Source organism: Pteropus medius, unplaced genomic scaffold, assembly GCF_902729225.1.
Source record: "Pteropus medius unplaced genomic scaffold, Ma_sr-lr_union100, whole genome shotgun sequence".
Classification (NCBI taxonomy): Eukaryota; Metazoa; Chordata; class Mammalia; order Chiroptera; family Pteropodidae; genus Pteropus; species Pteropus medius.
In genome coordinates, this window is record NW_024349798.1 from 3,799,178 (window position 1) to 3,827,141 (window position 27,964).

The following is a 27,964-nucleotide window of genomic DNA, read 5'->3' on the forward strand; positions in this document are numbered from 1 at the left end:
CCCTCCCACTGTGTTGTTCTGTTGGCTCAGAGGAGTTTGTGCAGAGCAGATGAAGGTCTACCCAAGCCCCCAGTAGCTTAACAGCTCTGTACGAGGTACACCCTGGCACGCCACAGTGAAGGGCTTGGTCCCTTATTAGCTGTGCGGATCGACATTGCCATCAGTAGTAGCATACAGCCCAGGCCAGAAACCACATTCATTCTCCTTCACACCCTGCATGGCATGTCCAGAGCCCCATCTTCTTGCACCTCAGGGCCAGTGCCCTGGTCTGGCAGTTCACATGGGGCCCCTGACCTGGCAGATCTAGGCAGCAAGTGAGTCTGAGCTGGGAAATGAAGCCCCATCTAAGGGGGCCCTTCCATCACATCCAGCCGTTCTCCACTGCCCTTTCCCCAAGCTGTATCTCCCTGTGACGAGGGCAGGCCCTGGCACGTCGTGGGTTGGCAGTACCTCTGTGCTGGGGGAATGACTGAGGGCTGGATAGATGACTGGTCACTAGCACCCTGTCTGCCCTGGCTTCGTGCCTCTAGCCCCAGGTCCAGGCCCAGTGTAGGAGACTGCCCGAAGCACTGTGGGCAGCATCTGTCCCTTCAGCTGCTCTGCGGTACCCGAATGCTCAGCTGGCTGTGTCCAAGACAGACAGGTGGGACCGTGGGTCTGTTCTGGGCCAGCACCCCGGGCCCTCCCTTTTGGAAAGGAAGATGGGGAGGAGCCAGGGAGGAGGGTCCGGGAGCAGGACTTCAGAAGGCCCCCCTGCCTTTCCTATCAGGAAACACATCCTGTTAGTGTCTGGCTGCTGTGGCCGGCAGCTATTTGTTGCAGTTGGCTACGCCCTCCAGCTCACCAAAAACAGCCTCAAAAACAACCATTTCCTCTCTGCTGAGAGACAGGGGGAAAACGAACTTGTGGCTACAAGCGCGCGCCCGCGCGCGCCCACACACACACACACACACACACACACGCGCGCGTGCGCGCTCACGCACACTCACTTCCCTGCAGCTGGCTCTCTGCTTTCCAGGACCAGCTGTTTTGTGGCGGAGGCACTAGGCAGGGGCTCAGGCAGCACAGAGGCCTCTGAACCCACTCTGTTCCCCGCGGCCCGGCTCAGAGCTACCTTGCTGGCTTTGCTCTGAGGGGTGCTGTCAGCAAACTGAGGCCCAGCTGATCCGACGTTGACACTTGCTTCTCTTCTTCAGTTACCCTCTGTTCTCCCGCGTGGGGAGAAGAGGCTTCCAGCGTCCCTGGGCCTCTGCTTCCCAGGAAGACGGCGCACTCAGGACACTGGACTCTTGCTGGTGCCCTGCTGCCTCCCTGGGATGGGCCAAGCAGCTGCCTTCAGCTCAGGCCTGGCCCTGTTCCAGGTGCAGGAAGGAGGGTAAAGAGGACCGTTAGGTGGGCTCCCCTGCACCTGTCACACGGGCCTTCCCGACCCTCCAAGAATGAACGGTGATGTCCTCTAGCCGTCTCTAGCAGCATCTCAGTTCTCCCTGGCCATAGCAGCTGACCAGGACTGGGACTTTCTCCACGACAAGCAGACAGCACCGGCAGTCAGCGATGACTGTCCAGAAACTGGTGGCCACAGCCGTGCTGGTGGCCCTGGTCTCTCTCGTCCTCAACAACGCAGCAGCCTTCACCCCCAACTGGGTGTACCAGACGCTGGAGGACGGGCGCAAGCGGAGTGTGGGGCTGTGGAGGTCCTGCTGGCTGGTGGACAGGGCCCGGGGCGGGCCGAGCTCCGGGGCCAGGCCGGGACAGGCAGATGCTCGGGACTGCGAGGCCCTGGGTTGGGGCTCCGAGGCGGCAGGCTTCCAGGAGTCAAGAGGCACTGTCAAACGTAAGTCTGTTTTCTTTTCTGTTTTCTGTCTCCTTTAGAGCGGGCAGAGCCTACTAGCCCTACACGGCCCTCGGCAGACACAGGCTGTGTGTTTGCTGACAGGTGAGGGGTAACACTGGCTTTTGGGGAACATGGGGAGGCCCCGAGCTCCACGTCTACTCTCTCCTGGTGAGCCACAGGCATATGTCAGCCCTGCTCAGCCCAGACCTGCCTCTGCTCCTTCCTGAAAAGAGTTTTTCTCATGCAGCACTGGGCTTTTCTCTGCCATTATGCATAGCTAAAAGACAGATGCATTAACCAAATCAAGGAAAATAGATTTTCCTGGTGGAAATTAAGATTGTTAATAAGAAAAATAAACAAGAAGCTTAAGAACACGTGGCTGAGTTCTGACTTCCTTCCACAGTCGTCTGAGTGGTTAAGGTGGTGAGCAGCGCAGGGGGAGACTCACCGGGACTGACCGTAAGTGGGACCACTGATCAGCAGCAGAGGCCGGCTCAGGAGGGCAGAGCCCTAACTCCATCCACTTCGCTGCCTTATCTTGGGCCCTGGTTGGTCACATTGGGCACTGGGTCTATCACTATTCTGGAAGCTGGGAACTTGACTTTGAAAGCAGTCAGGTTTATGACCATGGGAGGGAAGAGTTCTCTAGTATGAAGATGCTTGTCATCTAAACATTCCTGGTGGCTGATGGACAAAGGTCTCCCCTTTAAACTGATGACCCTTTAAACCGCTGAGGGTCTAACTTGCAAGTAGGTCTCATCTGTTCTGAAGATAACACTAGTATTTTAGGAAATGTGATACACATGAGGCTGCGGCATGGTCTTTGTTAGATGCTGTCGGGGGGGCCCCCAGAGTCCTCAAGCAGTACCACATGTGATGTGCTCAGTGTGTGACTGTCCCCAACTGCCATGGGCTCAGAAGAAATGCAAAGGAACCCAGGGTGAATGACGCTGTGGGAAGCATAGTGGCTGGGCTGAGGTCCCTGGGGGCATGTAACAATGCTCTGTGCGCTCGGAGCCCCTTGCTGTAGCTTGAGGAGGGTCTTCCGTCGTAGGGTGGCTATGACTGTCTGTCCTTCCTACTTCGAGAGCAGGGAGTAAAAATCTCTCTTTAAAAGATCAAAGTGCATGAGTGATTTCAAAATTTTCTATGAGCTCTCAGAACACAGGAGCCTATGGGAAACTGGATAAATGCAGCTGGACTTGAGTTTCTGTGTGACTTGCTGCTCGAGAACAGTTCTTCTGGTTTTGGGACTGTCCCAAGGAGACATGAAAGCCAGGGCTCTGCAAGCCCCACACCTCTCCCCTTCCCCCAGCCTGAGGTTTCCTCCATCTCCTCTGTCCCCATGCTGAGGCCTGGTCACCTCAGGCCAGGAGGACACACAGGGGTCCTTCTGACCCCCACACAGCATGGCCCTTGCCTCCCTCCCACCCTGCCACGTGTCTCGTGTCCTGAGCAGCTCCACTCACTTGCCCTTGTTTGCCATCCCTCCCTGACCACTTGATAAGCTCCCTGACCAATTTTTAAAATATCCTCTCGCCACTAGCATGACATTTGTAGCAGCTGACCTTTAATGAATCTCTGAGCATCAAATATTTGTCTAGAACAAGGGAAATGTCAACAGAAGCTTCTCTGACCGAGACTGAATTGAGGAAAGTGAGCCAACTTCACACCGGCTCTGGGCAACTGAATGCAACGTGAACAAAGAGCAGCAAGTCAGTGTCCCGGCCCTGGTGGTCTGGAGCTGGGGCTGCCCTTATGTCAAACCCGGCCCAGTCTCATTAACTCTCACGCTAAACCCCAGCTCAGCCTTCGCCTCCGATCTAGCCAGGCACAAAGATTGGGAGGAAGGAGCAAGATGTCCCTGGATGATGCCGTTGGCTCTCCATAAATACTCTCTACATCGTTCAGCAGTGACATGGAGATGGGGTCTGGGTTATAGGGCTAACAGTCCTGGCAGGAGTCACAGTTCAATTCCGAGCACCCATCTAGGGGCACCGGGGAGCATGGCATGTTCCTTGTCACATGTCACTCATCCTGCTTTGCTCAGAGAGCCAAGTTGTCCTAGAGATTCCAGACATCACGATAGGCAGCCAGGGCAGCAGCTTGGGGACAGCAGACAGGATCCTGCCAGCTCTGTGCCTGAGGTCCTGGCAATCCCGTTATGAAGCTCAGAGTTGCTCTACGTTCATTGTGGCAAACATCGAGAGGGGCCATTACCCAATATTCTGAGCTCTGGTCAGAGCCCTGGACATCCTCAGTGTGCTGAGTTGGGGCATAGGAGCCAGTCCAGGTTCTCCAGCTGTCCCTACATCATGCTGGGTCCTGTCCCAGAGGATGCTTACTGGGCAGCGTGCAGTGTTTCTGACTTTAATTACTGATCAGGTGGCTCTTCTCTCTCTGTGAGGTTTGGATGGGGGGACTCAGGGTACTTGAGGTCCCCCCTCTGGCTCCCGAAGAGATCTCACAACCTAAGTCCAGGGTTAGTCTTACTCTGGTCCTTGTTTTCTCTGCCATTTTTCATCTTCCCCCATTTCATGCATTCTGTCAGGCTCCCGAAGTTCTTCTGGTGAGGTGCATCATGAATAAACATAATTAAATCTTGGGCAGATGGTTGGAGTCCAGTACTTCCTGAGGGGAGTCCCCTGTCCCATCCATAGGTGACTGGCTGGAAGGGTGGCCTGAGTGTCACAAAAGGCAGGCAAATAGAATTTTGGGTCAGGACATATAGTTGTACCACATGCTGCCCGGCTAGAATACATTCATGCCATATCCTCAGTGGACTCCTTAAAATCCAGGTGTTGCTGCCCAGGCTATGTTGTATATAGGTAGTGCAAGAACGTGTAAAATGCCCAGGCATGGTGGACGCCAGCCAGGACAGGTCTCTGGGTGGCCGGGAAGGGAGTATGGCCTAGAGAGCAGAGTCAAGCAGAGCAGCGGGCCTGTAGGCATCACTGATTCGTCCTTTGTACCATCTAGACATCTTCAACACCACACGAACCTAGTGACTTGGCCAGAAGCCCCTGCATGGCGGCTTGTCGGGTAGAGATGCCACAGAGCTGTTGCTGGAGTGTGTGACATAGGACTCTATGCTCAGAGCCACCGGGAAGGATGGAGCTGGGCTGAGGAGGATGACAGAGTGGGCAGGGCAGCAGGCATCTTGTGGAGAAGGAACAGCTGGGGTCCCTGGCACTCTATCCCTGGCTCCTGGTAGCCTTGGTCACGTGGCCTCACCATGCCAACACATACTCCCTGCGGCCATCCCCTGGCTCTCGTGTCCACTGCAAGCCACGCCCTTCCTTGGCCAGCAGTTCATTCAAGTCTTTCCTTGCCTGCAAGGCTGAGCTCAGGAGACCGGACAGACTCCTCTGGGCCAGGCTGCAAAGCCAGCAGCCTGCTCTCTGCGCTGTTAACCTCCATATATGTTTAACACCCTCGTTTCTAAGGTCACTTCTACCTCCTGAATTCCACCATCTTTTAGAGAAGCAGAGCCTCTGTATGGTCATATAAATGATAAAAATAATTGCAAAGAAAAGCAAATGTGAAGAAGACACAGCATTGTGAACAGCAGCCTCCGTGGGAAGTTAGCTACTTTTCCCAAGCAAAGCAGAAAGGAAGCGTCTGGGCTCACCCCATCCTGACAGGAGGCCATCAGGCCGCCGGTTGTGCCTCCGGGTGCCCCATGAAGACTGAGTGAGGAGCCAGGAAGGTTCTAGCAAATCAGCCTGAACCTGGCCTTAGCCCGAGCTGACATCCTCAGCCTTGGGGGAGGTGAGGAAATCTCAGACCTGAGTGAGCACAAGCACACGGTGCCACCTCAAAGAGCACTGCTGCCATTCTCTGGAACTCCTAGTCTCTGCTCTCTTCTCCCCAGAATTCTGGACTCACAGTCTCACCAGGCCTGGCCCTGCTCATACTTCTGGGGCGCCCTCCCATGACTTTGTGCCACCCTTGCCTCCTGTCTCTTAAAGCTGTAAAGGGTCAGAGAGGAGTGTCAGGATTCCTGGAGATGGCAGTTGTCTCTGTGGTTACTCTGAAAACTATAGATCATGAGCTCAGTTACCACGGGGTGGAGCCCACCTAGGAAGGCGACTGTACCTTTGAGAAAAATGAGCGAGAGCAGAACCCACAGCACGCAGCTTGGTCTACACCATCAAGCTCGTCTCAGGAAGGAGAAAGTTCATTCAGTGATAACTGTCATTCGTCTAGTGGCCTGTGCACGCTCTCTCTCATGCTCCTTGGGTGCTAGACTTTCCTTCTAGAAGCTGCTCTGACCTCCCAGTAGCTGGGGCCTCTGCTATAGTCCTGCCTCATCCACCCTGGCCTCAGAGCTAGTGGCACCACCCGCAGGCTGGAGCAGGCACTGTGAAGAGGCCTGGGATGCTGGAAGGGTGAGATTCTTCAGGCTCGGAATGACAGAGGGACAGCAAATGACAGAAGCAGCTGGATACAAAACGGGCAAGAGGAGTACACCCTCTGTGGCAGGAAGTGGCACTGCTTGGGCTCCGCAAGCACTAAATATGTTGTCTGGCGGTGTGCAGAATGAATCACAGCATTGCAGCCTGACACTGGGTGCGGGGCCGGGGGTTGGGGGCAGGCAGGAGGCCGGCAGTCCTCACTGGGCTGTGGTGAGACCACTTTGACAATCTGGAAGGACAGAAGGGAAGGAGTCTGACTGCAGGTGCACGCGCTCCTGTGGGACCCGGGGCGCCTAGAACATGGGGAAGTCATTTCTCCTCTTGATGGCATAGCCACTGCCCCTCGCCTCTGAGGTTCATCCACGGGGCTGCTCTGTCCTCCCGCTGCTCTGTGCTTCATATCCCTTGTGCCTCGCTCCTGGACCAGGTGTGGTAGAGGGAGCAGAGTACAAAGAGCCCGGGTTGGCGGGGGAGGGAGATCTGTCAGGTTCTGAGCACAGACGGAGGAATAAGCCCCAGGAGAGAGGGAGCGCCAGCCCAGAGGGGCCCCGCTCTGCACTGACCTGCTGCCTTTTCTCCCTCTCCGCCCCTCACAGTGCAGTTCGACATGATGCGAGCCTGCAACCTGGTTGCCACAGTGGCCCTCGCTGCAGGCCAGCTCATCTTCATCCTTGGGCTGATGGGCCTGCCCCTGATGTTGCCTGATTCCCAGTGCTGGGAGGAGGCCATGGCCGCTGCGTTCCAGCTGGCAAGTAAGTACCTCTGGGCCCCCAAGAGGGGCAGGCAGAGCAGTAGCACCCTCAGCTCTTGTTGGGGTTGAAAGGCCCACTGTGGCTTTGTAATGTCATGGTGACCCCATGGGTCAAGCTCTTTCCCCACCTGTCACCCCACTTGTCACTGTAAGCAGAAATGAGATAGAAATCTGTAAATGGGGAGCTGAGCAGGGAGGGCACTAAAAATGCAAGTAGCACTGGCATTGTATATCTGTAGCCGTGACCCCTGGCCCCTTTCCATTTTGAGACAAGGTGCTGGCAGGCAGGTGACATCCTCTACCTTCCAGAGTCTTAGGCATCTCGTATTTTCTGTCTTCCTGCAGCCCATGTGGCGGGCGGCCAGGGTTCACAACCTCCTGAGAGGGCGTAGCAGCCAGGAGGAGCGTTAAGCAGCCTGCCCTGGGCAGAGGGGTGAACCCTGTCCGAGCCCATGCAAGGTGAGGTGAGGTAGCCCTGCTTAGCCACAGAGCAGCCAGGCCCAGGGACATCAGGAAGTGAGCCTCTTCAGAAAAATCTGGAAACCACCACAGCCTTTGAGGGCAACTATAGGGTGAAATGGGGCAGGGCATGAGCCCACCTTGTTGTCTTGGAAGGGTGAGAACAGTGGTATCATCATGAATGATGAATGGAATTGTTCTGGGAGGTTCCATGGTGGCCATAGAGGCACTATCACCCCCAGATACAGGAGGGCTGCTCTGCCGGTTTCCCTCAACCTCTGTTCCTTTTAGCTAGCTCAGGGTTAATCGTGGACACTTGGGGAAGTGCAGGTTTTCCGCTACCTCCTGGGAAAAAGTCAGGTCAGTGATTCAAAAGGGACAGAAACTGTTGAAGTGGCCAGAGTGTGGGTGCCTTAGCAGCCAACCTACTTGGTGGGGAATGGCAGCATATTTCAGTATTGAAGGTAAAGTTCCAAAAGACCCAGTAGAAGAAATGGCAGGAAGTCCGAAGTGTATCATTCTAAGAACAATGAATCCTGGCCCTTATCCTTCTGGAGAAATATAATTTCCAGAATGAGGCTGACAGACTGGCAGAGGCTTGTGTGCTGCAAGCGCCTGGGTGGGAATCAGAAAGCCCTTCCTTTGCCCTGTTTACAGAAAGTGATGTGGTCCTGGGTTGGTCACCTCCCCACACGAGATGGATTTGGGAGGGGGTAGCTGAGGGCCGACCAGGGGAGAGCACAGGGTTTGGCATGAAAGGGACTGGATTGCATCTTGGTTCGATCACTTATTAACCATGTGACCCAATTCATACCTCGGTTTAACCAACTTCAAGGCAGAGATGAAGTTTGCCTCTCCCTGGACTGATTTTGAGAATTAATGAAGCAGGGGGAATGGGATCTCAGATCATCTCTGCCTTTGCCCATTCTCCATGACTGTGGGTAAAACCTTGGACATTCCAAGCGACAGGAACATGTTTAAGAAAAGTACTCATATGACCTTACAGCTATAAAACAGAATCAGTTTCTCTGTCTCACTGAAACCACTTGTCTGCATCACGGGGGATTATCTGAAACTCTATCCCTTTAAGAAGGGGGTGGAAGATTTTGAAACATGATTGGAAAAGCTAGATTAAAAACAGGTATTTTAGTGGTGTTAAGGAAATGAAAGTAACAGTTCTTGATCTGAAAAATAACTCCTAGCAAGATAATCAAATCAGTCATTGTATTTCTCAAGCAATTTCTTTGAAACACTTAGAATTATTTGGAGAACTATTGTGGGTTTCTGTGAAACTGACATCTTACTTCCTGCAAACCCTAATTGTAGAACAAGATAGTGCTGTTTACAAATAACATTTTGAAAAAATTAGAAAGCGGGGGGAAGCTCCATTAACTAAAATCAAGTTGTCTTGCAGCAACCCTGGGAGTGGGGAGCTGCCAAAGGTCTCTTGAGGGGCCCGGGCCTGGTGAGGTGGGGGCAGCGGGGGTACTGCGGTCCTCTCCTGAGTATTTCTAGGCCCGTACAACCTCCGGAAAGATTGGACCAGTCTCTATTAAAAAAAACCATCAGACAGACAGAGGCTAATGGAAAAAGCCAGAAGGACTGCAGGGCAGCCCATGTCATTTCAGATGGTCCCTCTTGCCTCCACAGGCTGCCTCTCCCCTTGGTGTCTGACCATTACTCCCAACAGGTCTGTTTTGCCCAAAAAGGAAATGCATTTGGCCCTGTTTAGACTTGTTTCATTGACAAACAGTACAGAATGCAGCTATGTGCCTTTCTTCTATCATGCTGCTAATTTTAGAGTTAGGTTTTTTCCTGTGCTCCGGTCTGTTTAAAACAGTCAGGGAGAGACTGAAGGGCGCCAGGATATCCTGTCCCAGGAGGGGGAAATGCCTGCTAGTACCTGTTACGCAAGCCAACCTTGAGTCCCCAGTGCCTGGGCCAGAGGGTGGGCAGGGGGAGAGAATGAGGAAGGGAAAAAAACATGGTGTTAACCCGAGGCCGAGAAAAGCTGGAACTAGCCAGAGACAGCAACACGCTGACAGGAGGGTGGCCTGGCACTGCAGCCTGAGGAGATGGGAGTCTGCCCGCTTGCTCATTCATTCCATAATCGTTTCTGGGCACGATCCTTGCTCACACGATGCCTGGCCTGGGTCTATAAATGGATAGTCCTTCACTCCTGGGCTTCGGCTTCAAAGGGTCCCGTTACGGTGACATTGGGAGACCCTACGAAATGGCCATTTTCCATTTTTGGAGGTCCAAAACATGAATATCAGCCATTACAACTGGTGTGCCCTACTGTGTTCCAGACATAACACGCAAGTTTCCAATTTCTTTGCAGAATTTTCCAAGTGTAATTTTAATTTACCTTAAAAGTGAAAAAATTCCTTTCTGTCCCTTATTTCGCCCCTAACCCATAAGCTGCTGTGAATACCCTGCATGTTCCCTGTGGCGAAAGCACTCTGTACATTAGGGACATAAGCCCGAGGCACCCAAGTTCACTCCCTGTCCCCCACTGGGTGTCCAACAGACTCAGGGGCCACATAGTGGCCGATTAGCGGGAGCGGTCACCATAGCGTGGCTCTGCACTGTCCCCTGGGCTGCTGTCTTTCCCACCTCCCCCCTCCTTCTCCTCTCGGTTCCTTCTGTCGTAACCAGTACAAGGCAGGCACCAACTCTCTTCTTTCCTCCTCGAGGCCTCTTAGCCTGTCCCTCAATTTGTCAGCCATCAAACTTCAAGGGCCCAGAGCAGCTAGAGTGTGACCACGCTTTCTTTGTATTCTGATGACATCAGAAGTGCAAACTGGGTCTGTAATGGGGACCTGTGGTGTGGAGGCCAATGGGCCGTCCAAGCCCCAGAGCCAGCAGCTATGGTGTGTGGGCCTTGCCTTGCTGGGCGTGAGCGCTCCCTTCCCACGGCCTCGTGCCTGCACGAGCTCTGATCTGGTTCACTACAGACTTTTCTCTTTGACTCTCCTGGTTCCTTCTCTCGCTGCCTCTCTTCAGTTCCTTCATGCCTGTGGTCTCACTGATATTTGCAGGAAGGCACAGGCAGATCAGGGAAAGCAGTGTTGAGTGGGAGTCAGAGAATGCCACCTATGAAAGGCGAAAGGTTATTCTCAGCCTCTAATTACTGTAGATGCCAACGACCCACGTTGGACGCCTGGAGCAAAGGAGAAAGCCAAGGTGAACTCTGCAGGCAGCTCAGCTTGGTGGGCACCTTGCGGTCTTGAGAATGGCTGAGCTTTCCCAGGGGCATCTGGGTGAGAGTGGGCTCTGGGGCAGGCCACCTGGCTTTGGATGAGTCACTTCATCCCTGTATTCTTCGGGCAGCAGGGAGAGCTACTGCAGGCCTGTAGGGCCATCTTCAGTCACACTTGCTGCTACCATCGTTCTGACTTCCTACTACTGTGCTGCTGGACAACACCACACTGAAACGGTATCAGTCCCCAGACACTTTGTCCGTACTCTGTCAGGACTGTCCACCCAAGCCTGCCGTGAGTGCCAGAGCCCTGCCAGGCCCTCACTCGGCCTGCCCCATGGGCAGACTATGCTCCTGGGTAGAATATGGGGTCTCTAAAGTTTCCTAAGTGTGACCCCACGTAGCCCCCAGGTGCCTGTGGTGGCCCCTGGGCCCTCCTGTTGGCTATGCAGGACTGACTGGCCATGTGTGGCCCAAGGCTGACATTTTTAGGAGGGACAGACGATCTAGTGATTACTTGGGGCTCTGTACTTGGGGCAAATTGCGTCTTTGAAGGGCAAGTCCTTGGCCGTTGATGAGCCTCCAAGGCAGTGAGTACATTCTCTATCAGAGTCTAGCCTTAGACCACTGTGGCCATACTTAGGCTGGTGACATAGCTAGTGCCCTCCATGGCTTGCCATCCCCTGTCAGTACCTGCTGGGGTGGAGGACCTTTGCACCCCACTACTGAGAGCCCTGGGCCAGTAGGCTTTCTTCCTTGGGAGCCAGTGTCTAACCTGATGATGAAATGGGGTCATGGGACGGGGGACCCGAAGGCCAGGCTTCCTCTCCTAAGCCTCTCTTTCTCATTCCCACTGCTCATTAAAGTCCATATATATGCCACCTCTGATCCTTTTTGGAAAATGCTGGTGTGTAAGTGAAAAAATTTTCTAGCACTGCATTCAAGGACCCTAGAAATGGTGCTCCAGGCTGCACCCATCTGTGCCTTTGACAACTAGGAACATTCTGAGAAAAAAGCAGTCCCCTTTGCAATGTCCCAGCGCGGAGCTTTTAGCCCAAGCGTCCTGCCTCCCTTTAAACACTAGCTATGGGTCTACTAGCCACAAATTTATCACAATGTGTTTCTTCTGAAGCGTGCGACCCTCACTCTCAGGCATCCATGGATTTCTTCTTCTAATATTTAATATTATTTCTAGTTTATGGTTTATCAGCTCTCATTGTAAGTAAGCCTCACTCTCCATCTCTGCAGAAGTTTTAGTCTAGCCTCCTCATCAGTCATGTGAGTGGCCCTTGACCTTTCTCAAACGTACAGTTTTTTTTTTCAAAGTAAAATAACCACAATGAATTGACACAGTTAAAGTACAAGTGTACAGTTATTTTTGTAGAAGTCAGCTGTTCCATGTTTCATTATGAACTGCCTTCATAATGGCCTTAGGCTCTCCTTGGGGATATTCTCCAATGATTCCTCATCTCCTTTGTGGAGCTGCCCAGTAAGCTTGAGCCCTTGTGCTTTTTTCTAAAATAAGAGAACCTTCACTTGTCCATTTCCGGCCACTCACACCCCAATTTCCGCAGCCCAGTACTTCAGAGAGTTCAGTGTCATCTGCAAACTGAGTTCTTCCTCGCTTACATACTCTGCAGCTGATGGACATCAGTCCTCCCCAGGACCACCTCTGGCGCCGGGCTCTGGGCTGTCCTCTATCTCTCGCCTCAGCCAGTCCCCTCCTTGTGACAGGAAACCTCTCAAGCTTAAGCAGGATGATTAAGAGTGAAGTTTATTGTGGAACCTGGTCAAAAGCCGCTTTAAAAGCCTCACATGGCTTCTTGTCTACTGGCTTCCTCTTTCCACTTCTGGTAATCATTAGTTTTTCTTATGATGGCAAAATCTATAAACACACAAAAGGCCGCTTACTCCCAGCCCCTGAGAATGCTAATACTAGTCCTCAAAGGTCAGTCAGGCTAATAAATGGTAATTGTCTTGGCATCTCAGGAACTAGTGGGGATTCTGCAGTTTTTTTAGACTCGGGGACCTTCTCGTAGGAATATATAAATTTTTTGTTTTTTACAATAAACTAGTATGTTTGGTATATTGGACAATTTGCTTTTCTGTCTTCTGCACCTATGTGCTAAGCCCCAGTCTATGTCCCAACTGCACCTCTCACTTCTCCCTTCTCAGCTCGGCATCGGTGCATCAGGCAGCATCGGCTCCTATGGAAGTGTATGATCCTAACAACTGGACCACCTTTAGCTTTCCTTTTCCAGAATCCCTCTTTCTAGGGAGAACACTGGCTCACCACTGTTTTTCTGCTCACAGTGTTGGAAGATCCTAACCACGGATATGCCTTGAGTAGGCTCATTAATTAGTCTGCTCTGTAAATATTCTCCCTGGAAGCTGTCACACCAGCTCTAAGTTGCCTGCTTTGTCAGTTCTGCCACTGCGCATGCTGAGGCAGGTGTGCTGTGTGAAGAGCTCAGGGGTCAGCCCCACAGTCTTTCCACTTATGCCACCTGCATGTGCTGACAGTCATTCAAAAGGAAGGCCCCGTGACAGACACCGACGCCCTAGGATGCAGGCAGGAAGGAAGGGAAAGGAAAGGGCGCTCTGCAGGCTGAGCTGTGAATCACACTGCCCGCTCGCAGTCAGCTCACAGGAAGGGGCTGCTGGCTTGGGAAACATAAATTCATGAGGATGAAACTGACTCCATGTGCAGAATTTGCTATGTTTGTTAATACTCTCCCCTTAAATTTGTTTCTGGACCAACATGTCACTGAAAAGTCTTGGGAGAGAAGTTTTCCCGGGACAATTCTAAGAGAGGGGGGTCTGCACATCAGGCTGTGACAAATGGAAAACCCCAGGTTGAGGCCAGTGCAACCCTGTGTCTACTTCCTCCCCACTGCTCCTCTTCCCCCAGCCACAGAGCTCTCTGAAAGTCAAGGCTAGTTTAATTTCAGAAGAGTGTCTGCACACGGCAATTACTCCGTGGTAGGGCTGAGGCCTTGAGTCTACACGGGGCCCCTGCCTTTTCATGTCTCTGTGGTTTTTTTCCTGCTGACACGTGGCACCCATGGAAGATCCCCGAGTTCTCTGTGTCTGTTCAGTATCTACTGCCCCCGCTGGCCATCGCCACTCTCTGGTGCCACCCCCTCACCCCCACACCGTGCAGTCTTAAATGCCTCTCTTACAAGGCAGACCATGTTGTGCTGATTACTTTCACCTTCATCCCCTCAAGAACGCCAGTTGCCCAAAGACAAATCAACTGTACCTTAGCTCCCTGCACGTATTCAAGTGGAATCTAAACAGGTCTGCTGAACATGTCATACACTAACTAACGCAAGATACCACGCTGAGTGAGATCTACTCAATCACGGCTGACGGGGTCCTGTCCCTCTGACAGGTTTTGATCATAAAGAAGCTTAGAGAACTTGACTGTGAAGCTGTCATTCATCACGTCTCCTTTCCCAGACACCGTGCCGCATTCTGCACTGCATTATGGGATCTATCTGGATTTGTCTCAAATAATTCACTTAATAAATAATTACTGGGCAACTCTCTGGGAGGCCAAGATCAATGGGTGGGTCACACTCCAGTCACAGGGACAGCACTGTGCTATGAACCAAAAGAGGCTGATGTGTGACTTGACCAATAACCTGAGCACTAAGCAATCAGGGACAGGAGAGGAGGCAGCCCTCCTCCCTGGGGCCAATGAAGCACAGGGACAGCAGTCCCAGGAAAGGCCTGGAAAGGTGGAACTTGGCATCTTAGAGGCACAGAGAAGCACCAGTGTGGCTTCAGCGTGATGGAGACAGGGAAGCCACAGAACAGAGGAGGAGATTCAAGGCCAAGGTGCATCCCAAGGCAACAGCTGCCACAGGGGCATGTTGTACACGGGGCACATGTGACAAGTGTCTTACACGGCTGGTGGTGCAGCTGTAGGAGAAGCCTGGAGCGTCCATTAACATTCGCTACGAGGTTGACCGGTATGGTGCGGAAAGGTGAAACGTAGAGGCCTATCGCTGGTGTTATGATGAACGTCAGGAAGTGCTTGTTATTTAAAGAATCTAAAATTAGTTACACTTCCAAAATATTCTGAATGTTTTACTGTGAAGCACGTATGCAAAGGACTCAATGAAGGATGCGTGTCCCGCAAAAGACGGGGTGAAGCGAACACTGAGAAACCTGCGGGTGCCTTTCCCGCTGCTCCCTTGCGTCCCTAGGGGTAACAGCTGTGCTGCATTTGTGTCAGCCACTCCCTGGCTTTTTATATTTCTTCTTCAAGTTTTCCTAAAAAGCGGCCTGATGGTGAGCCTGTGTCATAGCTGTGTCCCTGTGACTTCCTCTTGGGCACCAGTTTCTGCGGCTCACCCTGGGGCAGCGCTGCTCACACCACTGCGCACCTGCCCTTTCCCCGCACCTGCCCTTTCCCCGCACCTGCCCTTTCCTCACACCTGCCCTTTCCCCGCTGCCAGCTGCTGGCAGCTCATTGTCTCCTGCGGACGCGAGTCTCAGATGTTGCTGATTGGGGGCTGTGGTCACGTTTCCTGTGATGAGAAGGAGTTTCGCTTGCATGCAATCTTGGGAGTAGAACTGCGGGCCCCAGGGCAACATCGTGCCGTCCTGAGCTCCGATTTGGTGAGGATGGGTCCCCTCTGCCTCGTACTTGGGCCAACGCTCAGTGTTTTCTCCCTTTCTAATTCTGCCAGTCTGATGAGTGAGTACATTTGAATCTTTTCCAGTTTAGGGTCACCTCTTTCAATACAGTTCTCATAATTCACAAGTTTCCATGGAAATGTTTTACCATGATATTCAAAGTTCTCTCTCTTTATTCATCAGTAGTGTAAACCAACTTCAAGACAGATAACTGAGCTGTGAGAGGGGGTTGCCCTGAAGGCTGGGGGAGGCAAAATTCTTTCCCATTGTTCTGTTTTGAGGAATGATAATGTAGAATTGGAGCTGAGGCCATATAACAACTTTTAAGAATGTTCTTATAACACACGCAAACTGAAAGGAAGCTTAGTAAAAGGAGAAAACAGACTTCCTCCACAGAGGAGGGTAAGCCTCTGTGTCCCACCGTGGGGTGGGTGCCTGATGCAAACCAGCTGCTGTTGTTTGGGTAAATTCCCTCCAAATGCGTTGGTCTTCGATACTGCCACTGGCCTTGTTGTGAGCACCCGTCAGCCAGGGCCTTGCTCCTCTCATGTCAAACATAAGCTGGCACCCTAACTCACTCTCCCGAAGTCCCTATCCTGCCCATCCTTCCGAGTCTTGTTGCAACCAAGCATGACAAGCTCCCTTGACTGACAAAAAATGCCCAAATATACAGTAAAAATGAGGGGGACACAAAATATTTTCATTTTCCTTACACAAAACACAAGCTATATCATTCCTTTCCCCACTAATACAAAACCTGGGTCCATAAAATTGTGAGCAGAGGATGTACCACCCTTCACTAGGAGACGGAAATGACAGAAGTTTCTTATTGTCAGTGCATGACAAATAATTAGTTCTTTTCAAGGAAGTATTCAGAGCTTTCCATGTATAAAAAGCTCCACAAGCATTTTAGAGAATTAACATATAGATTAGTCACCATCACCATTGTTTAGGACATGACCGAAGTAGAAGAATGTTAAATTCATACTTTCTAGAAGAGACAGTGATGATGAGACCATGATGCTTGTGTTTTTAGAAAACTTAAGGCTGTCCGCCCCCACCCCACCCTGGCACTAACTATAACACGGTTACTAGGACCATTAGCTGGCATCGCTGCTGCTCTTTGCTCTGGGGCCATGCTGGTCGTGCATGACCTGGTTTCCTGAGGAAAGCAGGGGAGGCCATGGGGAGTGGAGGGACCAGCATGAACAGACATGTGGATATCACCGTGCAGGGCAGGTGGGGGACCGCAGCAGCAACAGCTCAGCCTGGCCAGAGCCTGGGCAGGGGACGTGGATGAGCCCGAGTGGGTCTGGAGAGTCCCATCTGGACCATTCTGAGTTATAGAGAGCCTCTGTCTTCGTCAGCATTTGGGGGTCCAAAAAACAGACTCACCCAGGTCACCAAAACAGAGGGCAAGGTGCTGGTGGAGTAGACGAGGTTCCCTGGACTGCCCAGGCCTCTGCTTTTGCCTGCTCTCCTCATTTTTACTGGCCACAGCTCCCACTCGACTCCACGGCCTTCTTTTAGTTTCCTCTGCCACGCTCAGCCCTCCCAGCTGAGGGGCCTGATGATCTTGGGGACGAGGAGGGCCAAGGCCATACGGACCAGCTTCCTTAGCAGCAGGACAGTGGTGGCCTCTCCTCCGTCCCAGCCATCAGGGGTTCTGGCCCAGATTCAGATCTGAACTCAGCAGATCCTGGGTGCAAAATCCTGGCTTTCTCCTATTGCAAAGACTAATGAAACCAAGTCTTTGGAGCTCCTTAAAGATAAAACTATCAAAGTAATGACGTTGTGGTATCAGCTACAAACTGAATGTGAACAAATTCTTGGGAACTGTGGTCAGTGCAGGACTCTGGCCACGATCCCAGCATGGCCCCCTTCTCTTCTCTGCTGTCAGAGTTTGGAGAGAAGGGTATGGAGAGAAAATAAGCAGGAGAAAGGGGGGCATGGAGGTGAGAGAGAAATTACAGAACTAGATGCATCAATTCAGAAGTGAGAGGAGAAACGAAACGTGCCAGCGGGAGACTCGGACGCATCTCCAGTCTCGGCTTCTGCCCCCTCCCTAAGCATGTAGGTTCTAGGTTGCCTTGGGTTTTTAAAGAAAATCCCTGTTTCCTCTAGAAGCAAATGTGAAGAACAAGAAAACTTAAGAACAGGAATTTGGATTAAGTTAAATACCAATATGAGTTGTTTCTAGATAAGTTTAGGAAATTTCTGTTTGCTTTCACTTTGAATGAATTAAGCATTTATAGAAGTCAGAGAGGACCTTACACAAAGTTGCTCCTGGGTTGTCTGGGGTGAGGGAAAGAGAATGTCAGTGCCACCTCCATGGGGAGGGCGACTAAGAAAATAGCCTGACACCTGGAGGATTCCAGGAAGAGCACGTGGGACCAGACTGCTTTCTCATGAAGCCCCTAGAAATTATCTCGTGCCACGACTGAGCAGATGCACCGCCCCCGCTCCAAGTCACAGGCCCCAAAAGTCACAGAAACCCACACAGGGCTGATACAGAGCAGCTCAGCACCAAAGCACTAGCGCTCTGAATCGGGCTCATCGCCCATTTGAGGGGCACAGACAGTCGGGGAGGAAACGAAGCTTCGGTTCCATGTGGGCTCCATGTTGGGAGTTCCACAGGCCTCTTCCTGGCTCTGAGTAAGGCTTTCTCAACACTTGTCTTTCATTTGCAGGTTTTGTCCTGGTCATTGGGCTGGTGACGTTCTATAGAATCGGCCCGTACACCAGTCTGTCCTGGTCTTGCTACCTAAACATTGGCGCCTGCCTCCTGGCCACCCTAGCAGCGGCCATGCTCATCTGGAACATTCTTCACAGGAGAGAGGACTGCATGGCACCCCGGGTGATTGTCATCAGCCGCTCCCTGACTGCGCGGTTTCGCCGTGGGCTAGACAATGACTATGTGGAATCACCATGCTGAGGGTTGCTGGAGAGAGGCTCTGCTAAGGACTTTATCCACTGTAACGAACAATCTAGAAACCAAGGGACTGCCTGTGAGGAGGCGGGCAATTCATATGGTTTCCTATATATGCATATGTACGATACACAGGTATGTTTACTGTTATATATAAATATATTATATGATCATATATTGTCTGTGCCAGCCTCCTCCTGACACACTCACAACCTGGCTTCACGCTCATGCATGTCGCAAGGAGACTAATACCTGAGATGCACGTGAGGAGCGGTGGCCACCCTGCTCAGCACCCTGGTCTGGGGTTAATTTATTCTATGTCTGCCAAGAGGGGCATCTGCAGCCACCTTTACTTTGGTGAAGTAGAACACCAGGGAGATTTTCTGGAACTGGCCGTGATCTTCCTCAAGTGGCTCAAAGTTTATAACCAGATGGTTATGGCTTTATGACAAGATGGAGTTAGTAACGTCTGTTTGCGCTTGATTATTTTTCTAAGTTAAAATAAAATGCAAACCTCTTACCACTGTCTAAAATGTGTGTTGTATCCATCTACACTGCCACATCGTGAAAAGAATCTGGTCTATTTTCTGTCATTTTTGTGTGCTGGCAGTAAGAGAAGGGTTAAGATATTTTTAAAAATCTGGTGGAAGCATGGCTTCAGGTCACTCATGTCCTCATTCAAGTTTCCATTCAACTAAGCCTCAGAAGCCCACATTCCTACAGACTCTGGACACTGTGGTAGTATAATGGCAGGTCCACAGTTGGCGGATTAAGAGGGGAAAAGTCTATTTGTTTAAAGAAATTCAGAGATTGTTCACTGTTTTCCCTTATAAAATCTTTAGCTTGTTTTCAGCCAAATGCTTGGTGGGCTATAGAATACCTTCACGATGCTACACTGATTTCAAACAACTAAGCTCCAAAATCTGTGAGGTGAATGGGCGTAACTCCTCGAGCTGAACAGGAAACATCTAAAAACTGGCCACACCCCTGAGGACCTGGGATGGGGGACAGGGACTGACAGGGACAAGGACAGATCTCTAATTGCCGCACTGCTTGAGCTAGCGCCACCTAGAGGTGGAATCACTGTTGCCAACCTCTGGCCCAAGAAACTGATCCTGGGAGCTGGCAGGTGCCGAGCGGAGCCAGGGTAAGACACCGGCTATTACTAGACTGATCCCCGAGAAAGCAGCTTTGCAGCTTTCAACCTTCCAGAGAAGTGAGGAGACCAGTCCGGAATTCGAAGCCATATTGCCCCAGGATAGTCAGAACAAATGGTGGACTGGAGTTGGTGCTTTAAAAAACACAAAGCAATTGAGAATGATTTAAAAGCATCTGTGGCCTGACCATCTACAATAAACAGTATCCAGTGAAGAAACAGCCAGATTTCTGTCCCACAACTAGTACTTCGTGGGAACATTTAGATCTGAGCTTCTTCCCTCTGAACTTCTTTTCTACAATGGATTTTCCCCCAAATCATATGCTAAAAATAATTGTGTTTTTTTAAAAGAATAATGGAATATTTAAGATGTATAATTTTAATAATATTATGTATATGACTATATAAATGTATATTAAAGTTTTAAAGTTGGCCATGTGGTTGACTATGGTCTGTGATAATGTTTATACTAAATGAAAGGTGATTGGTGAAAGGTTGGGCTATGCCATCCAGACGCTCTAGTTTACTTCCCAAACTGAGGGTCCATCTGTTCATGTGGCCAGTATGGAAAAGGCCCTGCCAATTGGAACAAAGTTTGGTCACATAGTTTTAGAAATAAGATAGGGACTAGGGTCACATACTAGTTGAAAGGTGTTGGTGAAAGGTTGGGCTAGAATTTGGACGGAAACTTACTTCTCAGCTTTCTTTCCCACTTTCATTTGGCTTCAATAAAAGGCCCTGCCAATTGGAACAAAGTTTGGTCACATAGTTTTAGAAATAAGATAGGGACTAGGGTCACATGCTAGTTTGAAAGGTGTTTCCATGTTACAAATGAGGAGAATTTGGTCCAGGAAACTTAATTTCTCAGCTTTCTTTTCCCACTTCAGTTTCATTCTTCAATAATTTTCCCACCCTTTTGAGATTAAAACCTGTCCGATGCTCTTGGAACAGAGAGGAAGCCGTTTGTAGACAGCTTTTGATTGAAAACTTCTTTTAGATGGATTTTAATGCATTTTCACTGTACTGTTTTGAGTGTTTATTATAAAACTTTTTTGTTTAGTAGCAATTCTTCCCGAAGAGACAGATATGAATATTTAACAACTGCAGAACTTTCGACTAGGAAGTATTCAAATCACTATGAAATAAATCAAAACGACTAAACAACAGCTCAAGAGGCTCTGAGCACTGCAGAGGCCAAGAGCCGGGCTCACCTGCTTCCCACGCCCAGCTGTGCTACCCAAAACGCGCTCCTCTGTGGTACAACGTGCCAGGCGGGTCCTGGCGTCTGCAAGCGCAGTGGCATTTCATTGAGTGAAATGCAACACGACAGAGTCACAGAAGAGTTAGTGATTCTTAGAATCTCATTTAGAAGGGGAAGAGAGACACAGAGAAAGCATTCTAAGAGTGTGCACGTCCCTTTGACACCCCAGTCAACAGAAACCTCACCTTTTGATGAGTTTGATAGATTTGAAAGCTTCATCCATGTCTCCGACAGTGACGAAGAAACTGAAGTTGAGCATGGCGTCCCGGGTGGGCTTGTCGCAGTCCTCCAGCCCCACGAAGTCTCGCAGGGGCCTCCTGCCCACCACCTGGGGGATGCAGTGCTGCCCTGAATCCACCTGGTCATCTCTGTCTGCTTCTCCTGGCTGAATGACAAAAGGGCACTGCTTACTTGTAGTTCACATAAAACTAATGTCTACACTGAGACTCTTCTTTGAGATATGTTAGCTATGGGGGTCCCTCTGGAGATAGAAGCAAACACTTAGCAAGAGGCTCTGCCAAATGCAGTGAAGTTATCAGAGGCTCTGTCCTCATTTGAAATTATCAAAGCTTTTGGCTATGGTTTCAGACAGCGGATAAGCAAAGGCTGTCCATGCATAGGAACCCATTTTCCAGCCTCTGACTTCCTAACCAACTTTTCAGCAGTTATAAACTGGCTGCAAAAATCCTCACCTCCCAGGTTTGTTTTGTAAACTAGAAGGAGTTTTTACTATCAAGTCAGACCCACGCACATATGCATAAGGTCTTAAAATGATGTAATGCCAGCACGATTTCAAGTGAAATCTTCCAAAATGACAACCTGGATTAGTGGACTGTGCGCCACTGGTTTTTCTCAGAAGAATCGTCGACCTGGGGCAGAGCTTCCTCAACATGTGCGTGGAGAGGAAGAGCAGAGTCTGGTCCAAATACAAGCACGAATTAACAGTGTGCTGCTTAAGGCCATTTTATATCCAACACCTTGAAATACACCTACAGAGGGGACTGGTGTCCTCAAATGTCAGCTTCCTTCCTGCCTGCCGGGTGCCTGCCTGCTCTCCTCTGGGCTGGAGCCCACACATACCACCCTGTCTTCTGCATCGTCTGCTTCTTCCTCTCTGCAGGCTCCATTCCTCCGGAGTACACATGTGCTCCCCCGTGTAAAGGGAGATCATGATCCACCCTCTTGGGACCAGGGCCCCCTGCACTGGCTAGCCTCCACCACTGGCCTCCAGCTCAATTCCCAGCAGCTCGTCCATATCACTGCTGCTTCTCAGGTTCAACTGAGGATCCCAACTTCAGGGGCTGCTTGACTGGGGCCTGGAGACACTAGCAGGATGTGTCAGACCCAGGTGTGGAAGGCAAGAGCCTTCCTGGCACAAAGTAGAGCATAAGCAAAAGCCCTGAGTCAGCCCACAGTCCATGGCAGCTTAAATTCAAGGTTTATGGCCGTGTGTAGGCTGCGTCACATGAGCAGGAGGCTAAAGTTTGGACTGATTTTGTGCTGAGTGGCAAACCTTCAGACACGTGCATGCGGAATAGCGACCAGGGCACTGCCGCCTATTGTGGTTTAACAGTCACCTGGCAGTCACCTGACATCCATCAGCCTTGCTGTGCTCTAGTCAGAGTCCTGCTTCTGCGAGCACATGTGGGACTTCTTACAGAAACATGAGTGCGTGTGGGTCCTGCTTTACTTGCCATCTGCCCCAGCACTTGCCAACTGCTCTCATCATAGCTCTTTGAGGGAGGGACTGAGGCGCTAGCCCCAGTCACATGCAGGAGTTGGGGACTCAGGGCAGTCGACTCTCATCTGTAGCCTCCTGTGTGTGAATGGGAACTGCTAGGATGTGGCTGAGGGACATGAAGACAGGTCAGTAATCAGAAAAAGGGCAGCTTTTAAAGAAACGATGCTTATGGCCATTCATCATAAGCACCTTAGTGTCAAATTAAAAAGACTTCCGACATTGCAAATGCGGGCAAACAAACTATTTCCTGTACTACAAACATCAGGTGACAGCCTGTTTGTGCCATACGTCTCACCAAGATGAGAGCTCTGCAGAGTGACGTGGGCATGCTGCTCCCATAAGGAGCCGACACTGCGAGTGTCCTTGATAAACCTGGTTAAAGAGGACGCAAGTGAAGCAGCAAGCACTGTCGCTCTGGCAGCTACAGCTTAAAGGAAAAAAAGATCTTGAGAAAACTGCAGAGTTAAGGTGACAGGAGAAATGGGGAGTCGTCTTACACTGTATCACACGTGTCTCCTCACTGGAGGGTGGGCACAGGGGAAGAGAAACAAGGGAGAGAAAGGCTGCCTGAGTGTGTGGGAGAAACCAAAGTCCAGTCTGTGAGAATAATGGGGGAAAACTCAATAGAAAGAAGTTAAATGTCTCCCCCAACCTTCTGGGTTCTCGAATCAAAGAGAAATGAAAATGCCTAAGGAGCATTAAATAAGAATGAAATTCAGGAAAACACCAGTCTGGGAGAACTAATCTATTTTAAATAAGGGATGGAAAAAAATGGAATTTTGAGTCACATGAGCCCGTTCCCAAGCTTCACAAAGATAATTCCATTTAACACAAGTAAAAGTCAGTTCCTATGCTATTCATTGTGCCATGTGACACTGTTTTATGTGGCGAGCTTAGGGACGTGGGAACCGAGTGCACCCAGATTCATTGTTTCGAACACGCGCACCGTGACATGTGCAGATTGAGCAGAGCCTCAGGACCACACACCCACACACAACTTGTCACATAACGTTCACAGATCAAGGGGCTGTGCTGCCGAAGAGACCAAGTCCCAGGGAAGGCAACTAACTCATCCAAAGTAACCTCGCTGGGCGTGCGCATGTGTCTGCTTAACCATTCTCTCACAAACTTAACTTTATGTATGTAACTTGCACACACGTAGGTAAGTACAGAAACTTCTTGAAAGGCCACATGCTAATCTGTTCGCAGCAACCAACTCTGGGGGCTGGGACCATGGAGATTTGCATCATCTTTGATCTTTATAGCTTCTAAATTTTCTACAGTGGATATAGGAATATATAATTTTTAAAAAGAAGCTTGAATTTAAAAAAGAAGACAGGAAAGCTGTAGGGTGTGGGGCCTTCAGGGAAAATGCTGGGAGGATACCTGAGTGACACCAGGACCCTCTTCCTCAGCACGACGCTGTCTGTCTTGAGAGCAAAGCCACGTCTCGTGAGTCTCCTAACATGGGAGATCCCACATTTGCTGGAATTTCAGGGGATATATTAGAGCTGATGTTTTGCCTTGTTTAATGAGCGATGAGCTAAGGCACCTGACTCCAGTGCCTGGGAAACCCTAGCCCTGCCAAGGAGGGGGCCCCAAGAACACCACCTGGCGCCTGTGGGGTTCATACCTTTCTGGTGAAGTAATAATGGGGCACTTCCATTCCCAGAAGTGACTGATAGGTGGGAGGCCGGTGGAAGCTGTCTTGAAGCAAGAAGCCATGCTCTTCAGAAATAAAGAAGGACAGAATCAACACGTCCACCTGGAAGAGAGGGGAAAATATTGTTCTGGTTTTAGTTTGGCAATATACTTTTCTATTTTGCATCTAATTCCCATTTCCATTGCTGGGGTATTTACATAAAACACAGAGAAAACAGAGGACGAGCACACTGACACAGATAATCCACTCTCCTCCTGGGTATATGGCAAGCATGCCAGTCTCCGCTGCCATCTGCTGCACTTTGGAAAAACTGACGCATCTTCTGGAAGGATGCGCATCATCGAGTTTGAGAGCGGCTAGGCCCTTCTCACTGACTGATTTCCTTGTAGCAAAGACTAATCATTCCCACCCAGTTGGTGAATGAAACTCAGAAGAGCTCTAGTGTTTCAAAAGACACACCCTTCAGTTTTTTTCACTCTGATTTAAAAACCACCCAGAGCAAAGACAACAAAAAGATTCTTGCTTCTGCTTTTGAGGAACAGGAAATACAAGGGAAGAGGTGAGGGACTCCATAGGACCCTGTTCTGTGGGACACAGAACAGCAACATTGGGCTGTAACCCCTTCTGAACAGGAAATCAATAGGTTGAGGGGTGCCAGAGCCTTCCCTTGCTGTGTGAATTATTACAATTCCTCATCATCTTCATAAAAGACCAAAAGAGCTATCTGATCAAACTGCCAAGAAGTGCCCTTCACATGCACGCTCCCTCATCTTTCACTCATTATCAATTTGCACATTCTTATGACTTGTCTGGACTTGTCACCAGGCCCTCTATCTTGAAGAAAATTCCTCTGGCAATGTCTCTGCTTCTCTCAATCGAATGACAGAGACACCACCTCAATACATTTTACCACTTAAGTGTTTTAGAACCAAGGACTGGATTTGCTTTTGAGTCTCAGGGTACGGACATTGATTATCGATCATCTCTGGAGGTCAAAACTCTTACCATCCTGGAAGGGAAATTCCTTTGGCAGGAGATAAGCCTCCTAAAGTTAGAGGCTGCTATCTTTTGCTGACTTACTGAGGACCCTACTTATAAATTCTTCTGGAACAAGGTGGGTCAGGGAAAAGCACGGCAGACCACCAGGCTTTCCCAGGGAATGCTGGATATCCCACAAGACACAAGACTTGGAAAGGGTCAAGGTCCTGGCCCCTGGGATGGGGGGATGGGGCCCTAAGAGTCATCAGTGTAGGGGAGGGAGGGCCCACAGAGCTCAACGAGTGGAGTGGCAAGAGCAGAGGGCAGTGACTGAGGCAAGGAGGCCACTTCGGTGGGAATCGGCCTTGTCTGAAGGTCATGGCAGTTTGTGAAGTGAATGAGGAGTCAGCAGACTGCCTCGCCTCGGTGACCTAGTCACAGGACGTGTTAGCTCCAGGGGGTTAATTTATATTAACTGTTTCAATAAAGAGTTCTGCCCTAGAGAGAAAATAACATGTGCTAGCTGGGATAAAGAACAAAGTATGACACTGAGTCAGACCAGAGAGGACGGGGCCAGCCCCTGGCACACACCCAGAGGGGAGAGATGTAGCAGGCATCCTAGAGGGGAATGCTCTGCTGCATGTGAATGAATTTCCCTGTAACTTTCCCATAAACCTCATAACCAAGATTGTGAGCCCACACTGTCTAAAGCCCCCACAAGTCTAAACGCAAACACGGCCATGTAGTACCGTGGGGCCAGCGCTGTCCTCGGTGTGGGCCTTCCTGTCTGTGGGCTGCTGGTGGGCTCCCATTACCTCAGGAACAGCTTCGCACACGAACAGCCTGGGCTCACTTTGATCCCAGAAGTGGCTCACAGGAACAAGATGTGCTAGCCTCTCGTCCAGAAAGGCATGGTTCCTGAAAAAGAGACCCATCCAGAACGCTGGGAGAGCATTCTTGCCCTCAGCCTCCAGAAACACCTTCAGGCCAATCTCCGATCAGCGTCAGCAGGCCACACACATCTGAGTCCCAGGCTGCCCAGCTTGGAAGCACCTTCGCACGCCATGTTGCTATGCAGCCTGCCTGATTATACTCTTGCAGATTAAAAAAACTGGTGGAAAGAGTCCCAGTGGAGTGTAGCTGGAGAGACAGACAATGAGGCTTTGGCTCTAGAGGTCCTGAGGAGGGTCTCTTTTGCAGGCTCCAAAGTCCAGGACCAGCAGGTGGACCTTGAGGCAGAAGCGTACTCCCTGTTGGGCTTGGGTTCCAGTCCCAGCTGTGTGATGTGGTGCATTTACCCCTGGCCCCTCCCACCTCTAAATCTCCATGTGTTATGTGTCCAGAACAAGAAGAAGAGCTTTAGGGAGACAAAATGGGTTGGGTGGCAAAAAATGGATCAGACCCTAAAAGAAGGATGGCGCTTGATGGAAGACAGTGAGCCACACCCTACTGCCACCTGGAGGAGTGTGACAAGTCAGGGATGGGCTCCATGTGCCTGTGCAGGGGCTATGCAGAGCACAGAGACCTGACCCTACAGGAAACCAGTGGCCCTCACAGATGTCGCAGCTCCAGGACCGAGCAAAAAGCAGGGCAGGTAGACAAGCACAGTGGTATAGATGAAAGCATTTATGGGAACTTATGGAGCACCAGTGATCTCTTGGGACTAGTCTGGTGAGTAGTGCAAGTGGACACCAGGACAGGGCTCAGAGGCTCCTGCAGCTCCTGGGAGGGAAGCACGGATGACAGGCAGAAAGTCGAAGGGAAAGTGTGACTCAGAAGCATTTCAAAACAAGAACACTGGGGATTACAGTTATGGAGAGTAGGGTTAAAGGAAAGGTTAGTTCTGAGGTTTTAGATGAGGTGACCCAGAAAAAAATGGTATTATGGACAAGAACAGGGTCTCTAGGGAGTGATTTGGGGTCTATTTTTGAGGTGATGGTAAGGAATTCTAGGGACATCTGGAGATGGAGAAGTGGAGCCGAACTTGGTAAGAAGAGAAGATGAGTGTGTTTGGGTGGGGCCACCAGCAGGTGCGAGTTTAAGCTGCCAGGTGAAAGAAGGTTCCAGAAAGAGATTCTGAGGAGAGAGGTGGGAACATGCGGGGCAGGCTAGACAGGGGAAGGAGGGAGATGTGACAGGAGCAAAAGGAACAGGGTGGCCAGAGAAAAGCACTGGCTCAATCATCCCTGAATCATCAGCCTGTGGGCTTCTCACCTCTGCACTTGCTTTCACAGCTTATACACAGGTCCGGAACATCAGCCACTCTGCTGCTCCAATGACAGGGGCCAGTATAAGCACTTAAATTCTATTATTTTCTTAGTAGTAGAAGGAACTACAAATATATGTTACATAAACTCCCTGAAGAAAGACAATTATTTTTTCTAGAAGTACATTCTTTACAAGGCGCACACCCTCCCTAACATCAGAGATGTCGATGGGTCTGATGTTCACTGAGTTTCTATCCTGTGATTTGGGGCCATTTCTGTAGATATCTCATTCATAGCCCTTTCAGAAGCTAATTCTAGAATCCTAGAATCTAGAAAATAACAGATTAAAGACCCAAATCTATCCCAACTGTCTGTGTGTTTCTGCTTTATGTTTTATCTTCACTGTGAATAATTGCTGGGGTCTTTTGAAGTTTAAAGTTTAACTTAGCGAAACCTGCTTAGAAGTTGACAAGTAACTGAGTGTCATTTTCAACATTGTTTCAACAAAATCATCCCAAACCACAATCTTACTTCTTAGTTTCCTGCCCATTAAAGGTCAATGTCTCTCGCCAATCAATTTGTCCTGTCTTGAAGTCAAAGGTGGTCACGGTGTCCATTTCCACGTCATAGAAGCAGATTTTTGAATCAGGGCTGTTGTCAGCCTAAGGGAAGAGAAAACCGAAGTTTATGGTGACCACACGTCTAAGAAAAACACGTC

General features: G+C 50.3%; 2 protein-coding genes across 2 annotated transcripts in view; one reads left to right on the top strand and one right to left on the bottom strand.

Annotated features, from left to right (window-relative positions):
• Positions 1-27,964, bottom strand: part of IFT140 (intraflagellar transport 140) — a 91,644-nt gene that overhangs the window by 21,136 nt on the left and 42,544 nt on the right. The window contains exons 15-18 of the mRNA XM_039884891.1: positions 27,778-27,908; positions 25,789-25,957; positions 24,032-24,163; positions 20,843-21,042 (exon numbers count right to left, since the gene is read on the bottom strand). Of these exons, the coding sequence (XP_039740825.1) occupies positions 20,843-21,042; positions 24,032-24,163; positions 25,789-25,957; positions 27,778-27,908 (632 nt within the window). The remainder of the gene's footprint in view (positions 1-20,842; positions 21,043-24,031; positions 24,164-25,788; positions 25,958-27,777; positions 27,909-27,964) is intronic.
• Positions 920-18,760, top strand: TMEM204 (transmembrane protein 204). Its single transcript, XM_039884890.1, has 3 exons — positions 920-1,834; positions 6,849-7,004; positions 18,002-18,760. The coding sequence occupies exons 1-3, from the start codon at positions 1,555-1,557 to the stop codon at positions 18,244-18,246; spliced, it is 681 nt and encodes a 226-aa protein (XP_039740824.1). The 5' UTR covers positions 920-1,554; the 3' UTR covers positions 18,247-18,760.

Bases quoted from the DNA above. Each gene is read 5' to 3' on its own strand.
- TMEM204 (XM_039884890.1), top strand. From the start codon at position 1,555: ATGACTGTCCAGAAACTGGTGGCCACAGCCGTGCTGGTGGCCCTGGTC. The intron at 1,835-6,848 runs GTAAGTCTGTTT...CGCCCCTCACAG, and splicing joins GTCAAGAGGCACTGTCAAAC to TGCAGTTCGACATGATGCGA. The intron at 7,005-18,001 runs GTAAGTACCTCT...TTTCATTTGCAG, and splicing joins CGCTGCGTTCCAGCTGGCAA to GTTTTGTCCTGGTCATTGGG.